The following is a 16,298-nucleotide window of genomic DNA, read 5'->3' on the forward strand; positions in this document are numbered from 1 at the left end:
TTCATTCACACAGGTTATATATTTTACCCAATACGAAAGTTTCCCTTTTCGACTCCATGACTTGCACTCGCTGGATGTATAGCTGCTAGACCAGAACTCACAATCCTAGACAGCATCTAGAAGTATAATTCACCATGTAGGATTCACCCATGCTAGTGGATATATGAGACCAAATCGGACTGACCTTTCTTCGGCTGCGCAGACTTGCTTTTTGGGTCAATGCGACTCTCGGGTGGAACCTCCCTTCCTTATGTCTATACCTGGATTCAATTGAGAACATCGAAGCAAAAGTCTCCAGCGCTGGCTTATAGTAGTCTGCAAAGTATAGGCCTCATGTTCATAATACCCATATAGTAAGGCGAGCTATCCGATGCGTGCCGCACGGTGGCGTTTGCTAGCCGCGGAAGCGTCCGTTCGGCTGTCCCGGTCGTCAGTAGTAAAGCTGACAACATCGCCTCAGAACAGAAGCAAATGAACACAGACATAGTCTGTCCGATGTGATTGCAAATGATTAGGCTGATTTAGCAGGAGCTTGGCATTCTGTAAATAGGGAACGGTAGGTCCTGTAAAGCGTCGACCTGGTTCGATCTGATAAATGTCCAAGGCTTGGCATGGGGGCTTGAGAGGAGTTACTCTTTTGGGAAACTCCACAGGCTGCCCCCGGAAGCCGAAGTCAGGGTCCACGATGGCTGTGTTTCGGCCTGTTTTCTCCGCTGCTCGTGTCAACAGGCAGCAATTGGCGCTTCCGTAACAGACTTGGTTGAAGGAATCACCAATTGCTTCTTCTGGTGATCAATTCGAGGTATGTCTTAGCCAAGCCTCCAGTGAAAACTCTATGCCAAGCTGTTGTGTGCCACTTGTGCCTATATTTGGTATGGTGGATAAGGAACTGATACGAAGAATCAGTCCAGTTCCTCCCTGGAAATCGCAGAACAGGCATCTGGTTTGTTTGGACATGGCGAAGGTCCACTTTCAAGAAGAATAGGGTTGCCTGAATGAATAAGGCCATGGACGGGCTTTCAAGCCATAACGAACTGCGGGCGCCTGGCTGTGGTGACAGTCACATCATGATCCGATGGACATGGACGCCTCATTACTGAATGTGCAAGCCATATGGAGGTAGATGTTTCAACCGGCCATTGCCTACATCTAGAGACTTTAGGCTTCTCAATCGATCAATATCAACCAAGGCTGTCAGTGTAACGTACATTCCCCCAGCGTTGGTCGATCGGCAGCATTCAAGATGCCCTAAGTGGGCCGCCCTTGGCCGTGGAGCCTGTGAGGCTATGAGGCCACTACTCCGCACCTTGGACCCTGATCCATCCTCGCAGTACTCCTGGTGCCGGATGGCGCTTGACCCCGTCCCAATCCTTCATTTGCTGGACCATGAACTGGAAACCCCTGTTATAAGACCAGCCATGGCAGTCGCTCGAAGGGTTTCCCCATCTCACCACGATGGGTCTTATAAGACTTACAAGTTTGCTCTTCACATATGTGTCTTCGCGCCGATTGACGTTCCTCGCCTTAGCCATTGCGGCCTGGCTCCTTTGTTCTCGCCTTCCCGGTCTTGACCTCTATGCGAACCAACAAGTGGTCAGGGATCACGGTCGAGGCGAAAATGGGAGTCGATTCCTATATGTTTCACCCTTTCGACGCAATCCGGACCTGGAGTATGAGAGACAGCTCGCCAACGCTCTGCAGGAGCTAGAACACACGGTGCTAGATCAGGAGGGAGGAAACATTGTGGCGGAAGACAGGATATGGCAGATAGCCAAGGACGAAAGCCAACGAGGACCGGATTCGGCTTATCTTCAGGAGAGAAATCCTGGCTGGGGGTACACTGTAAGTACTCCGTCAAGCCTCACGTTCATATGTATTGTATCCAGCTAAAGTTATGCCTCTCAGTTGATGAGCGATGCGAAGGCATCCAAATTTGTCGCCGAAAAGTTCTCCGCTGTCCCCGAAATTGCCCAGATCTACGAGTCGTATCCCTATCACGTCCTCCGAGCCGACCTTCTCCGCTACCTTCTCCTCTATTATTACGGGGGCTTCTATGCCGACATGGACATCTACCCAGCGCGACCCATCAACGAATGTCCAGCTCTACAATCGATACCCAAACCTTCAAGGGATGCCTCAATAAACTCAGTCAACGTGTCGCTTGTGGTAGGAGTTGAACTGGACGAGCCCTATGCCTCCCCGCAAACCATGCGCTATTGGCGCTGGACTCGAAGCTACGGACTGATCCAGTATACGATGTACGCCCCGCGCCGATTCAGCCCTCTGCTCCGAGAGATCATCGTTCGATGCTTGTCGCACACCCGGCAATACTACCGCCAGCACAGTGGACTTCTTAACAGATTCAGCTATGACAAGAACGCCATTCTGGGGATCACGGGCCCGGATGTTCTCACAGACGCGATTCTCGACGCCCTCTCCTCATCGCTCCCCGGCTCCCATCCGTTGGTCCAGAAGTCTGTGGGCATGGATCAGAATACCGGCGATTTGGTAGCCCCTGCTGGCAAGATGGAGAGAAGAGTCACCTGGGCGCCCTTCCATGATCTTCATGAGCCTCTGTGCGTTGATGCCAGCGAGGCCGTCCCCGAGACGCCTATGGGAGGGCTTTGCGTGGTGCCGATCAGTGTGTGGGGGAACGGGCAGCGACACAGCAAGGCCGAGGGTTTCAACAGTCCACATGCTTGTCTGAACCATCGGTTCGGAGGGTCTTGGAAGAAGGGTTGGCGCGAACGGTTGTTCGGATGATAGAACGACCCAAACACAGGCTTGATCCAACAGCGCTCATGATGAAAATGTATTAAGAATCAACAATGAACAAAATCTTCCTGCGTATCCAACAACTTGAGCAGCGAGTAATCGACATAATTCGCATCATGCTACCCACAAGCCCATAGGCTTTTTATTTTTGTTCAAGCCAGCGGTGTATTTACCCGCAGACACCTGCTCATACATCGTCACTTCCTTGAACCTAGATCCAGCAAGACCATTGTAGATGAGGACTTTCATGTGCTCGGGATTATTCCATGGGGAACTGGGGACCGTACCCAGGCGGCTGTCGAGCCTCGGTGTTGATGACCGCGTTGCCGGCTGCTATGACGGGGCGGAGGGCAGCAGGTTGGTGGAGCGTATCTGTATATCCAATACGCACAGCCTATTGGAGCATAAATGACCACAAGCTCGGTGGCTATGGAAGCTTCTATGAAAGTTACCCATCGGACCACATCGCGGCTGAACAATGACGATGCCACATCCGCGTTGCGATGCTTGTTCAATCTGGCGAGTCTCTCGGTGTATAGCTACGACCGATACCACTTGACAAAAATCGTAAAGCCCAACCCAACAGTCAATCCGGCAAGAGCTCCCTCCAGAAACCCTCTGTTTGCGATACTATTTGCTTGCGGAGACTATAACGATCAGTCCACTCGTCACATTAGAAAAGGGTAGACGGCGTACCTGTGGCGCATGGCCACTCTCAATGGCCGGCTCGAGAGGTAGCTCTGGCTCATATTCCACCTCATCATTCCTCCCAAGCTCCTTGTGGTATTCCCAAAGCTGCCGGATTTTCTCGCGCACAAACTCCTCCCGTCGCCTGTGCATCTCTGGCGATGTGGTTACATCATGAACCCTGTGGGCGATGCTTGATCTCGGGCCCCAGCAATATTCATCGAGTAGATCCCAATATATGAGATCAACAGAGGCTCCCATGTGCAATGCCAACGTGAACCACGCAGATCTGTCTTCGAGCGACCGGCGCATTCGACCTGACAGGCGGTCTTCTGATTCAATCAAGCCCTGAGTCCGTTCTCGCTCTTCCAGTGCTTCCAAGAATATGTTCGCTTTCGGGAGAAAGGATTCCAAGAAGGCATCGGGTCCGTCTTCGTTGACTAGCGAATGAGGCCGGCGCAAGAGTAACCACGATGGAATGCTGGCTGCGAATTGAGAAGGCGCCGCGTAGGTGAATTCCCAGTCCAAGACGCCCACAATCCGCAGTGAGTCGTCTACGAGGACATTGCCAGGGCAGAGATCATCGCAAAACAGCTTGAAGGGGCCGCAGCCGTCCTCGGGGATAAAGTTCAGAGCGATGGCCTTCATCAACTGTCGGCAGGCATATTTCTCCCTGCAGTCTTGGGAGTCGTACACACTATTGCGCTGTTGTTCGAGGTGAGTTGACTGCAATTCCAAGAGTGAAGCGATGTAGTCGATAGATGTATGGAAGGTTCTTTGTGGTGTGCAGTCCTTCAATCCACTTGTCCGCATCAACTCGTTCAGCTCCCTAGTCAGGGGTCGCCCATCAACAATCGTCTTCCCCAGGTGGTCTTCACTGATGCTGCCGATCTTACTGAAGTCGAGTCCCCAGAGCTGCAGCAGTACCTCTGCCATTTCTTTATACAGGATCTTGAGCGTCTCTGGGTCGATAGCGGGATCCAGAACGTCATGCTTGTCGGAGAGATCGTCTTGTCTTAGTATGTCCGACATCTTCTTGCCGTCGATCCAGGTCATCATAATAAAAGGACCCAGGCCAGTTGGATTCTCGTCGCTCGTGCCATAAGTGATGACGCGCGGCACAGGAATCGTGGTCTCTCTCGCGATGTATTTCATCACGAACGCCTCCCCACGAACCTTCTCATCCAGAAACATGGATTTCCCAGGGAGTGGGAATCGAATCAACCAGTCCTCATCCTGATCGTCCCAGTTAAGTCGGAAGCTGAAGTTGAAAGACCCGCAATGCATGGAACGTAGCATACAGTCATCCCGTTGTCGATAGCGATTCGCGAGTTGGCAGATTCCGGCCCCTGATTTGGAAGCCAGTTTGATCCATTCATGTCTCCGATTGTCGAGAGCGGCGAGTTTGATATCGTCGAAGTCCATGATGTCTCAGTCAAACTTAACCACTACGAGAATTCAAGAAGTTTCCAATAGGAGTAGTCGCGTCCAATTGGCAGGAGGCTATTTGCCCCGGATTTTGACATATCCCGGGCCGTGCCTTGCATTCGTCACCTGATCCCTCAGGTCTAATGATTTTTGGTTTGCTGTCCACTCCTTCGAGACTCCGTAGTGTTGCCCCATGCTCTGTCTGTTCGTCGTTCTGTAGATTGGAGGTCATTGTGGTAAGGTATCAATGAAAGCTGCTCGATGTTTTAATCTGCCTTCACACCACAGTATGGAATTGCCCGCTTTCACGAGTCAAGTTGAGATGGTTCGAGAAGTGAGAAGTGATCTGACTGAGGAAGAGGTGGAGAACTTGGCGCCTCTGTTGTCCGATGGTTTTGGAGAGTAGGAGGGGACAGGAAATGCGAGTCGCCTCTGGGTATTTATCATGCAGCTACCCCACTTTGGACATGGAATATAACCTGGGTTCCGCCATGCCGCCCTGCAACCGAGATTGGTTGATGTGTTGTAAGTGATGCGCCTCTTATAAAGGTAGCATGCAAGTGCACTGCGGCAACTGACTCAGCCTCGATGAATACTTGAGCCATCCCAACACTGGGACTTCGAGCACAGTGTCCAAATTTTTCTTGTCACCTGCATGGAGGCCTCTACATTTGCTATATCGATTACTATTTCTCTTCATGCGAGAACATGAGTCCTCAAAAGGTGGTGGTAGATGCGTAGACAACGAACCATTCATGGTATGCCATTACCGGCTCGCCAATATTCTTGAACCTCCTGGTTCCACCGCAGGATACGCTCAACAGAGACCCCACGGTGTCTAGGCTCCTCAACTGGCTCATCGCCTCGATCATCGAATTGGTCAATAATTCATGGATGCATCTGAAGTTGACGAACGCTTTCGATGTTCGCTTTACCATCATCGAGCCAAATGCCGTCGTCGTAGCCTCTATGCCAGTTAAATAAGCGCGATGTTGCAAACCCCGATTGCTCATCAGCAGTATACCGTTCAGGATGAGGCGTGCTTAATGGTCAGCAGAATATCGATAGTATTTAATCAGTCGTTGCACTCACTCATTGCTTTGACCCGCAGGACAAGAATGACAGAGACCGTCAGCCTTCACAACCTCAAGGTCATGCTGCGAGCCTGCCGGAATTCTTTCTCCCGAGTCTAATAACCAATGGTTTTTCCAAGAAAGAGGCACGTGCATGTGTTCAAGGTGCGCCCTTACTTCCAGGCTGAGATTATGAACCGGCGTTGTACCGAAAGGAGGTGCGGGCGACCATGGCACGAACAAATCGGGCCAGCAGAAGTAGGAAGTCCGAAACTCATTCGCTCTGGCTATAATGGATTCTTCTGAGTCACGTACACTGTACGCTATCTGAAGGAAGGATTGGATTGTATTGGTCCAGAAGGCGGCAACTAGACATATAGGCGGGAGACTGTGAAGACTCAAATTCAGGAACGAGGTTGCCTGGCCGTTGCACACTGCAGCAGCCCATAGAAGACTCGATTGAGGTTTCTTGTTGGTGATTGCAGAGAGTAACTGTCGATTATCGATTTCCTCCATTGTGGAGAGAGCTTTTCTCACTCCCAATGATGCGGCCCCAAACAAATTACATGGAACACATGGGTCGAAAAAGGCGCTGCAGAGCAATGAATCCAGAGCATCCTGTGTTGAGCTCAGAGAGATACAATTCTCGACAGATTTAAACAATTCAAAGAGCATCGTACCTTTTGCACTTGGCGGAGAGTGCATAGGGACTGCCGGAATCATTGTAGGAGGAGCGAGTTTAGGTGGAGGCGCGTGCCGTGAGGTTGAAATTAAAACACAAGCAAACCCTGTGAGAAACTCTCCTTCCAGGCCGTTTGATGCGCAGAAGTCTAGAAGAGTGCTGAATGCGAAGAAAGAATTTGGTATAGCGAGTTTCCAATCACGTCTAGAAGGCTTATTAGAGCCGATGAAAGCCACGATTTACACGGTGAATATACCGCTTGCGTGAGGTCCCTTCTCTTCTAAACATCCAAAGCGTCTTTCTGATTTTCAACTCGGGCCTTCCATCAGTCCTGCGTGACGATGTCCCAAAAGGATTCTTCGATCTGCATGCCTTGATCATGCAGGATTTGGCTTTTCTCGCCTGCCCGTTGTAATATCTCCACCCAACGGCAGGAGATGATGTATGACCAGGCCAGAATAATGCTTGTAAGGAATCCAGAGCGAAGAGGCCTGGCACAAGTAGGAATAGATACTTCTGGTTGGGTCTCAGCTTTCGTCCTGTAAAATACAGGTGCGGGGCTTCCGAAGCACTGGAGATAATCGATGAACTTGTGATCTTGCTCGCAGTTCGAGTCTTCTGTCGTTCTCACTTGCAGAGAAGAACAAGGAAAGATTTTGCTCTTCCTGACAGTTGGACAGCCCCTGGGGGACAGGCATAGAACGAAGGGACATCTTTGAGGAGGTCTAAGAAAGCTGTTATGTAGTAATGGAGAGACTCTGTGCCTTCTAGGCGTGTAGATGCGGCGTTCTGCCAGTCGTCGATCTTTGACTGGCAGCAATGGTTGAAATGTGCTGCTGTCGGGCAGACCCTGTCACCTGGGGACCAAGTCACGTCGCTGTCATTACTTGATTCATCACTGTCATCGAATGGATTTGCGCTTAAAATATTCCTTTGCTGGTTCGAGATGCTAGCAGTCAGTTGAAGTCCCGAGTCGCCGATTTCCATCATAACAGCGGAGCTTTAAATGCCATAGAGGGAGCTGTCCTCGAAGGGTGTATAGGTGAAGGGATGACTTGAACCGCAGGAGGAAACACTGGGTTACAACCGAGGGGACAGACATACCACGGCGGGACAGGCGGTGAAAGGAAGAGGTTCAAGCTAACGGGTGAGATACAATCTCTACAGACCTACCTCGTCTTGGATGACTTACCCAGCACTTATAAATCATAGGGTCGAATTCAACCGAGTTCGTGGTTAAAATTAAATTCCGTAGACGGATATAGTATCCGCCGGGAAGGGAGATTGTACTCGACCTACTACACGATTTATCGCCAACTAACAGTACATTAGGTACACACTTTAGGAGGCCGAAATCAGCGCCCTCCCTCCGAGACAATTACAGCAAATAGTCTCCCGAAGCGCTCAATTGTTTCTACGTTTGATGGAGGGGAAGGAGATCATTGCATAACGCACGGTCCAAGATGACTCTAAACGTCTCCAAACCATTTCTGACGGAGTCGTTCCATAGCCAGTTCTTCAGGCATTGCCTCCAGAAATTTGTCAATTTCGTGGACCCAGAAGGAGTTCTGGGGGTTGACCTGGTAGGCAGAAGTGTATTCCCAATATGACGGGTACCAACCAGCAGTTTCCCAGTCAATGATTCCGACGATATCGTCTTCGCGAACAAGAATATTAAGGCTGCTGAGGTCACCATGAGTAAAGGCCAACGGCCAAGATTTGCTTTGTTGTTGTTTGATGAGTTCCTGGGCATCAACGTGAAGTCTAGGATTAAACTCCAATCCCATGCGTAGATGACGATGAAAGTCCTGAATTGTGGCAAAGGGCCCGAAAGCCAAAGAAGGGCCTGGTATACGGCAGTCATGTAACGATCCACCATCCACTGAAGCAACCCCCATGCCTTCGTGGGGCCGGAGATCCCGCATCTCGCGGATCATTCTTGCTAGAGCCGAGAGAAGCTTGGCTTTTGATTCCTCACTTCGTCTTACCCAGCCGTTGCCAATGATATCTCCAGGGCTTATGATAGCTGGAACATATAGTGTGTTGTCTCAAAGTAGACGTTCTCTGAGAAAGTAATTGGTGAATAGTGATGCAAATTCGCTCTTACTCGTGCTGGATGTCCTCGACCTCCTGCACGTGATTCCACCTGTATCCACACCGTATTGAGAAGGAATAAAACTAGACTTGGGACGGACTTCTACTACTCAAGGTCGTTGAATGTCATTCATGACGACATATGACCTGTTGAAGCCAAATAATATATCATAGATGGCTCACCTCTATACCAATTGTAGAGAGATTTAGGTGACGCCTTCAGACATTCGCACTCACCTGTTCTTCATCGATGAGGTCTATTATAATGCCATTTGCTTGTCGCCGCTGCAGTGGTCACTCCTACAGCACCTTCCCGCGTCCAGCATGAGCCGAAGGCAGCATTGAACAGGTCCCTTGCTAGCAGCGGATAGGTTATCGGCAGATGGCCTAATTTTCTCCTACCTGCAACAGAGTGTCACGCCATGAGTTGGCTGTTTGCAACTGCCATTATTCAATGCATGTGCAAGAAGATGAAGGTAAATAGTTCACAATCTTGAAAGAAATATCAAGGAAGTCAGAGCTGCAATGAGCAACCAACAAGCTGTACACTAACAAGCTCTCGACCCATTGATTGATCACGCACCATCCGGCTATAACAGTATACAATACAACAACACAAAAGACAATACCATCATTCCCAATCTGCCTGGTATCCTCCACCCCATTCTTATCATCAAATCAACCCCTCCCCCATCTCCAAAAAATAAATATACCACCCATCTACCCAAGCCACTCTCCCCTTACAACAATCCACCCCCAACAACCCCAGCAACCAACAGCGCAATCACGCCCACAGCCTTCTTACTCACACCAACAGCCACATTCCCCCCACTAGTCGAGCTGCTCGACGCACTCGACCCCGTCGCGGTTCCGGAGCTCTTGCCCTTCTTGGTGGAGGAAGACGACGTCGCCGACGCCGTCGCCACGATGGTACCGGCCCCAGTGGCCGGGACGGTGCCCGTGGCGGTCGCATTGGCGCCGGTGTTGCACCAGACCTCGCCGGCCTCGGAGGCCTTAATGAGGCACTCGGCCAGGGTGTGGACGGTCTGGCCCTGGGCGAGACAGTAGTAGTCGCAGCTGCTGTAGGAGACGACGTCGGCGGCGCCGCAGCAGCTGCTCATGATGGCGGAGTTGTTGCCGGTGCTGGGCATGGCGCAGGCGGCGTCCTTGATGGGGATCTCGTAGAGCTGCTGGTGGCAGGTCGAGGTGGCGGAGGCCGCGGTCGTGGTGGCGGTGGTTGTGAGGGACATTTTTCTCGAATGAAAGAATGGGAGTCTCGATTGTTGTCTTGTGGAATGATGATTGGACTCTAAAAGGTAGGTAGGTATAGAATGAACGAATGTGTGAATTGAATGAATCAGTTGGTTGAACGATTGTGGAGTGGTCTGGTCAGGGTTATTCAGGTTTACGCAGGGTACTTATAAGGAAGAGAGGGCTCTGTGCAGCTGCCTGGATTCCAGAACAGGGACTGCTGGAGAATCCTTAGCCATGGATTGATGGCTAAGCGGAAGATTACTGGCAGGGAGGGGGCTGACCGCTACGACTGGCCCCCTGATGGACACACATGCCTGCCTACACTCCACTGGGAGACCCGCTGCCTGGTCCCTTGGACCAGTGGCCGCCAGGGTGTATCCATTTCTGCTAATTATGGGTCGGCGATTCCAGCCGATCCCGTCTCAATGCAGTTGGCTGGTTGTTCAGTCGAGGACTATAGGTTGTCTGATGGCTGTGCCGGAGCTACTTCATGTCCCTGGGGCAATTATATCGGTATTATCAGATAGGCAGGTTTCAGATGACGCGTCGTTTGCTTCGATCGATGAGCATTGACAATTATCTTGTCCGTATTCAATAGCTAGTTGAGCATGCAGGGACAGGGCATATGGCTACCGGTCAGGCGTAGCCTCATTCAGGAACATGTACACGGCTTCGAAGGCGCCAGCGTCTTGATCTACGCCGTAGGGTCTGCAGCCTGAAATTCAGGAACGGTGTCGAAGCAATCTGTCGACAAACAGGCTCTCCTCGATCAACGAGAATGTGCCATTGACGCTCATGATCCGTCGGAAGACTCCGCCATGCATGGCACACTACTCCGACAGGTTACGGCCTGTTTAGCAGCAGAAGCCACCTCACGAACAGGAAGGAATAGCGAGCCGGGCTTCTTGGCATCAAAGCTTTTCTTCCTTGCCAAGATATCGAGGATATGACTTTTCCCAGATCCCCTAGTCTAGGATCTGTGGTTGTCGGGTGAGGCGACAGACCCGGACATGGCCTTCGCTTAGCATCTGCCAAGAGGTATAGCCTGGCATAGCCCGGTGTTGCCTTTGGCTATTGATATCGACGGGACATAGCCACCATGAAGTTGAGACTTTGTCTGGCTTTAAATAGATTCGTTGATCTGTCTTCGAATAGTGGTGTGGTGTGAGAGATGAGAGCGGGTCTGGCGGTTAAGGATTGAAGACGGGGTCGATGAAAGGTCGATCCAAGGCCCAGGTGGAGAGGCCGGGTAAAGTTTATTCAGACCGATGCAGCATGGATGCATCTTTCCATGGTCCGACACTTATGGGACGGGACACATTGTTTGCGTTAGTCGAGTTATCTGGAGTGTATCAACGTCTACCTTAGTAATTGATTGTCTAGAATAGCAATAAAATCCTGTATGGTTTCTGCTGCATCGAATTGCTGGTATCGTTCACTCAAGCCACTTCCCTGCTACACATAACACAGGAACCCAGCAATTTATTCAAGCTTTTCACCACAGGGGAGCATAAAGTCTCCAATGGTAAAGGCAGGACTAAATGACATGCACACAGCATCCCATCTCGACGACAGGATACCCATTCAGCGACAAAAGTTTGGCCAATTTTCTTCAAGAAAAACTGCTCTTATCACACGGAGTATGTCTGTCACCGAAGCAGCTGTCAATGGCAGTCATGCACTGCGAGAGCTATGCTCCCTGGAAATTCACGGGTGCTCCAGGGCAACGTATAAGGCTTATCCGGCCGGCCATTGCATGTGTCAAAATAAGACGTCATGCAGACACGGATGACCACATGGCCATCTCACTTGAGTCAAACTATTCGAGCGCAATTTCTCCATCCAGACATGCAATGTGCGAGGCTGTCGGTCGAAGGCGGCCGGCTGGCTGGCTGGCTTGGACTAGGTCACAAACGCTAAGCATTTTCCAGTCCCACCCGCCGGCGATGATCTGCAATACCCTCCCACATTCCATCCAGCACAATGGCGACAGACCTCCGAGGCACGGATGACTCGTGTTTAAACGTAAGCTCTGCGAATGCGACAATCTCACCGACTATGTGAGCCAGAATCCCATCATGAAAGTGCGGTGACCAAGCCCATCTGCTCCATTCTTCAGCTCGTATCGATTGGGATCGCTCCGAAGCTTAGTCCCCTCCGCACGAACGCCTCGAGCCCATGTGGTTCCCCCGATTGGAACCAACATTACCCGCTAATGCTTGTCAGGACATAGTCTTGAATGATGTGAGCAAGGTGGAGAAAGTCGGAAACATGTTGCGTAGAAGAAGCCCAGCGAACTGTCCAGCTAAATACCCCTCGATGCGCATTCGGTCACTTATTCTGTGTTGACCTGAAATCCTCCCGCCCATCGCACTTGGACCGCCGTACAATCGCAACAAACATGCTCAAACATACACTCACCTCTCTGGCCCTCTTCGCGGCAGGAGCCTTCACGGCCACAACCAGTCCCGGCTACTCATGGGACATCCCTTCGACCGTCAGCGGGGACTCACTCTCGTTCGGAGAACATTACGCGGTGTTAAATCTCGATCTGATCGATATTGTGGTCTCATATGTGAACACTACTACCGCGGGAGCGAGCTGGATCAATAACACGGCGCGGTGGATTGACGCGTAAGTTGCACTTTTTCCATGGGCTATCTCGAGCACTGTGCAGCGTGTAGGCGAAGCTGACAGCCAACAGCGTTCACCAGCAGTCGCCCCCACCATTGAGCATCTTCACCCGGATCTACTTCGCCAACACGCAGCGACCCGAAATCAGCGCCAACGACCCTTTTGCAGAGGCCGTGTCCCTCCTGGGCAACATCACCGAGTCGAGCCCCGCGGGACAGATCTACCCTGCTTTCCGGCCTCTGGATAACTGGGACGTGGTGTTGCAGAAGGTGCGGTACTACGCCGGTGCAGGCAACTCGCTAGAGGAGATTCTCGCGAGCCAGAAGATCGACACGGTGATTCTGGTGAGTGGCCCCGAAAGGAAATCGATCGGAGGGGTGGACCTTCCCTATTCTAGCGCTCCGGCTAGTGCTTCATTAGTGCTTGTGGTGCCGGATCGACCATGATTTTTCTGTTTTGTTTTGTTGGTTCGATCGGGTAGAACTAACGCGTTGGTCCGATTTTCTAGTCTGGGATTCGCACGTCGGGGGTGGTGTTGAACACCGCTCTTCGTCTCTTTGATCTCAATTACAAGGTGTAAGTCTGCTTGCGTTCTGCGTCGGGTGACGCTGGATGACTGATTGCCTTCTCTCTAGATATGTTATTTCGAACAATACCATCGAAACGCCCTCAACCTACGCGTCCCAGATTCAGCAGACGATCCTGCAGGGCATCCTGCCCGCCAATCCTATCGACGTCATCACGATCGAGCAGGCCATCGCCGCGTTGAATCGGTCGGGTCCGGCTGTATACTAGTTCCGACTCATTTTGTATCGGCGGACGGCTAATGGGGTTAGGCGTCTAGTGGCATACACTGTATACAACAGAGCAGACATGGTTTTAGATGATGCTCGATGATTCCAGATAGTAATCCGAGTCTGGACCGGAGGCTTCTCCTCCAGGGTATTTGTAGGAGACATCACGACATTCGGAAATATGCATAGACGGCGTGATAAAAGCAGTCCAAGGTACTCCGTAATTTCCCGGAAAAGGGGGGAAGCTCAACCAAGAAAAGAATAAGAATAAGGAGAAAAAGAAAGAAAAAAAGCAAGCCACAATGCGTGATGCATGCAGGGTCATCACCAGGGGAATAAATAGCCGAAATCACGGCAGTGGCCCTGTGCTACCAGATCGCGCAGAATAATTCCAAAATACTCCGTAGACATCCTGACTCGCGTACAGTGAGACTTCCTCTTTTGAATATTACAAATGCATTATGACGCGACTTCCGATGGCTATGAAGATATGAGACTTTAACTAAAGGCAAGGATGATATCAATCGTGGTCTGACTGTACGGTTGTTGGCGCCCAGGCCTCGACCGAAGCTTATCGCTGATAAGCCCGGTTGGGACTGTATTCTGGATCTGTCTGGTCCGCGCAATCTTTAGCGCAAAGCGCAATTCGAGGTTCGGGGTCGTCTCTCGCCATTCTACACGATAGAAATGACCCTGTGGGAAGGGTCTGAACTCCGAAGGGATCCAGTCGATGGTGTATGATTTTATCCAAGTATGGTTAGTCACCTACTCCATTTGCACTACTCCGTAGTCGAGTCAACAAGCAAAGTTACCATGCCCTGACTGCCTACTATAAGGACTCCAAAGGGTAGCGGGACATCATCCGCCCTAATTTTTGAGCCCTCATACAGGGAGGGTTCTTTCTTCCCGAATGCTTGCAAGAAGTCATTTCATTCCATTACTATCAATTCCACTTTCGTATTTATTAACACTAGTTAAGCATCTCCCAGATGCCCTTCTCCAGCCACCCGTTTACAACAATGCTAGACAGGTCGTTCGTAAGTAATACCCCCCAACCTGGAACCACAACACCCAGACTCCAACCCAACCCAGATCCATACTAAGCCTGGGTACCTATTTCATCACCGCATAAACCTGCAACGCATCATGCAACCGCCCAAAGACACCTCCATGCCACCCCTTGATCAACGCCCACTCCTCCTCGGGCAGCATGACACTGAACATGCGCAACCACGCGCCGACCAAGAAATCCGCATAACACGCGCGATGCCCCAACACAAACGGGCCGCCCTCTGGTGTCTGCCCGAATAACTTGGCCAACTCCCCCAGCGTCTTTTCGAGCGAGGTGATCAAGTTCTGGCGATACTCGCCCTCGCACTTGAAGTCCTCCCAGCTCGACACCGGCGCGCCCGCCAGCACCGCCCGCCGCACGAACTCCGCCTTGGCCGTTGCCTCGGTGGCCGGGTCGAAGGGAAACCCCTGCACGGTCAGCTGGACGTGCGCCGTGAACGCCGCGTCGACGTGCACGTTAAACCGGGCGTACGCGGCCAGCGCCGGGTGGTTCTTGGCGTTGCACTCGGAGAGCGGAACGATGGGCGGCGGGTCGAGCGGGAAGGTGTAGTCCAGGGGTTGCGCGGGGAAGAGGTCGCCGTCGCCGGCGGTTGGGTAGGTGGTTTGCAAGTGGGTGGCAATGTCGAAGGAGTCCCCCAGGAGAGCGGAGGTGTTGGGGTCGTGGAGGATCGGGAGCGTGTAGAAGTCGCTGCCGTCGGCGAATTGGCGGCACGCCGGCACGTTCAGGCTCTGCCGCACGCGGGCCACCTCCGGCAGCGGCACCCAGGTGGTCTGGTACGGCAGCTTCTTGAAGTTGAGCGCGAATCGGGTCTTCCAGGGGTTCGGCGAGCAGGCATTCTTCGCGGCGGGAGGGCGTGTGGCGATGTCGTAGAAGATTAGGGGGCTGGTGGGGGTGGTTGTTGTGGTAGTCGTCGTGGTGGTGGTTAGTGGCATTTTGCCGGGAATGGTGATTGTTGATGAGAATGGATTGATAGAAGGAGTTCGCGCCTTTGCGTCTCTGGGCTGGATTTGACGTCTTTGAGGAGGTTGATAGCCTGATAGTGATGGTTGGGATATGTTTATATACTTCTTACCCCAGGTCACTTTTCATAGTCTTGTACAGTACCTAAGGATTCTTCACAGTCGAGCTGGTTACACTGATGTGGGGTAACTCAGAGTGACGCATGTTGACTCATTCTGAGTGGTACTGACTGTCCTTAAGGCTCCACCGCTGCTCTGCATTGACTTTACATCAACTTTTTCTGTTTGCGGTACCTCAGCACAATACAGACATCGAAGCATAACCTTTCTTCTTTACCTTTTCTCTTGTGATTGTGGAAGTCAATGTGTTTATGCTGTTTTCATCATCTGACATGTTTTGCTAATTGAAAGCGCTGGCATCGTAGTACTCCATAGTAGTGCCCTGGTTAGATGGCTTGCTGTAAAGTATACATACTCAAGTAGCTGGGAGCCATGAAGATGCTCTATGAAAATTGCTCTGAAGGAGAAAGCGACCGTGAAAAGTCTACAGTTCAAGTCTTCGATGCGAGAAGTTGAAGCCTGTTGAGCCTGGAGCAGGAAACCGCCTTCCCCTTCTGTTGGCTTACGTAGCCTGGCAGCACTGCAGGAGGATCGGCTCCATGACTCTGAAACGGGATAAGGAAACGCAGAGCAGGGAGGATGCGATTGCTTCCACCATTCTCACTGGTCAAAGTCTACAACTTAGTGCCGACGCTAAGGTAGCGTGGCCGCCGATGATGATGTGCACAGTGCGTCAAATGACCTTGGGCTGGAAAGTAATAAAATGAGGGTATTATCGCTGTCCAC

The 16,298-nt window shown here is 51.5% G+C and overlaps 7 protein-coding genes across 7 annotated transcripts; 2 read left to right on the forward strand and 5 right to left on the reverse strand.

The window, feature by feature from the left end:
- Positions 1-1,455: 1,455 nt before the first annotated feature.
- On the forward strand, positions 1,456-2,763 carry BO95DRAFT_356427 (uncharacterized protein; the record flags this gene model as incomplete). Its single annotated transcript, XM_025582306.1, has 2 exons — positions 1,456-1,842; positions 1,906-2,763. The coding sequence occupies 2 exons, from the start codon at positions 1,456-1,458 to the stop codon at positions 2,761-2,763; spliced, it is 1,245 nt and encodes a 414-aa protein (XP_025445158.1).
- Positions 2,764-3,314: 551 nt separating this feature from the next.
- On the reverse strand, positions 3,315-4,887 carry BO95DRAFT_471551 (phosphotransferase family protein; the record flags this gene model as incomplete). Its single annotated transcript, XM_025589601.1, has 2 exons — positions 3,315-3,422; positions 3,472-4,887. The coding sequence occupies 2 exons, from the start codon at positions 4,885-4,887 to the stop codon at positions 3,315-3,317; spliced, it is 1,524 nt and encodes a 507-aa protein (XP_025445159.1).
- A 789-nt stretch (positions 4,888-5,676) lies between these two features.
- BO95DRAFT_471552 (uncharacterized protein) lies at positions 5,677-7,710 on the reverse strand. The gene is made up of 5 exons (XM_025589602.1): positions 7,316-7,710; positions 6,986-7,271; positions 6,932-6,964; positions 5,983-6,857; positions 5,677-5,932 (listed from the first exon to the last, which is right to left on the reverse strand). The coding sequence occupies exons 1-5, from the start codon at positions 7,633-7,635 to the stop codon at positions 5,779-5,781; spliced, it is 1,668 nt and encodes a 555-aa protein (XP_025445160.1). The 5' UTR covers positions 7,636-7,710; the 3' UTR covers positions 5,677-5,778.
- A 404-nt stretch (positions 7,711-8,114) lies between these two features.
- Positions 8,115-8,582, reverse strand: BO95DRAFT_512138 (uncharacterized protein; the record flags this gene model as incomplete). Its single annotated transcript, XM_025591498.1, has 1 exon — positions 8,115-8,582. One exon carries the CDS (start codon positions 8,580-8,582, stop codon positions 8,115-8,117), a length of 468 nt encoding a protein of 155 aa, XP_025445161.1.
- Positions 8,583-9,280: 698 nt separating this feature from the next.
- On the reverse strand, positions 9,281-10,424 carry BO95DRAFT_440126 (uncharacterized protein). The gene has a single exon (XM_025585887.1). It carries the CDS (start codon positions 9,987-9,989, stop codon positions 9,480-9,482), a length of 510 nt encoding a protein of 169 aa, XP_025445162.1. The 5' UTR covers positions 9,990-10,424; the 3' UTR covers positions 9,281-9,479.
- A 1,768-nt stretch (positions 10,425-12,192) lies between these two features.
- Positions 12,193-13,422, forward strand: BO95DRAFT_512140 (cysteine hydrolase family protein; the record flags this gene model as incomplete). The annotated part of the gene is made up of 4 exons (XM_025591499.1): positions 12,193-12,627; positions 12,698-12,971; positions 13,136-13,203; positions 13,263-13,422. The coding sequence occupies exons 1-4, from the start codon at positions 12,395-12,397 to the stop codon at positions 13,420-13,422; spliced, it is 735 nt and encodes a 244-aa protein (XP_025445163.1). The 5' UTR covers positions 12,193-12,394.
- Positions 13,423-14,333: 911 nt separating this feature from the next.
- BO95DRAFT_383360 (uncharacterized protein) lies at positions 14,334-15,735 on the reverse strand. Its single transcript, XM_025583417.1, has one exon. It carries the CDS (start codon positions 15,423-15,425, stop codon positions 14,535-14,537), a length of 891 nt encoding a protein of 296 aa, XP_025445164.1. The 5' UTR covers positions 15,426-15,735; the 3' UTR covers positions 14,334-14,534.
- Positions 15,736-16,298: the final 563 nt, after the last annotated feature.

The sequence above is a fragment of the Aspergillus brunneoviolaceus genome (assembly GCF_003184695.1).
Source record: "Aspergillus brunneoviolaceus CBS 621.78 unplaced genomic scaffold BO95scaffold_13, whole genome shotgun sequence".
NCBI classification, from domain to species: domain Eukaryota; kingdom Fungi; phylum Ascomycota; class Eurotiomycetes; order Eurotiales; family Aspergillaceae; genus Aspergillus; species Aspergillus brunneoviolaceus.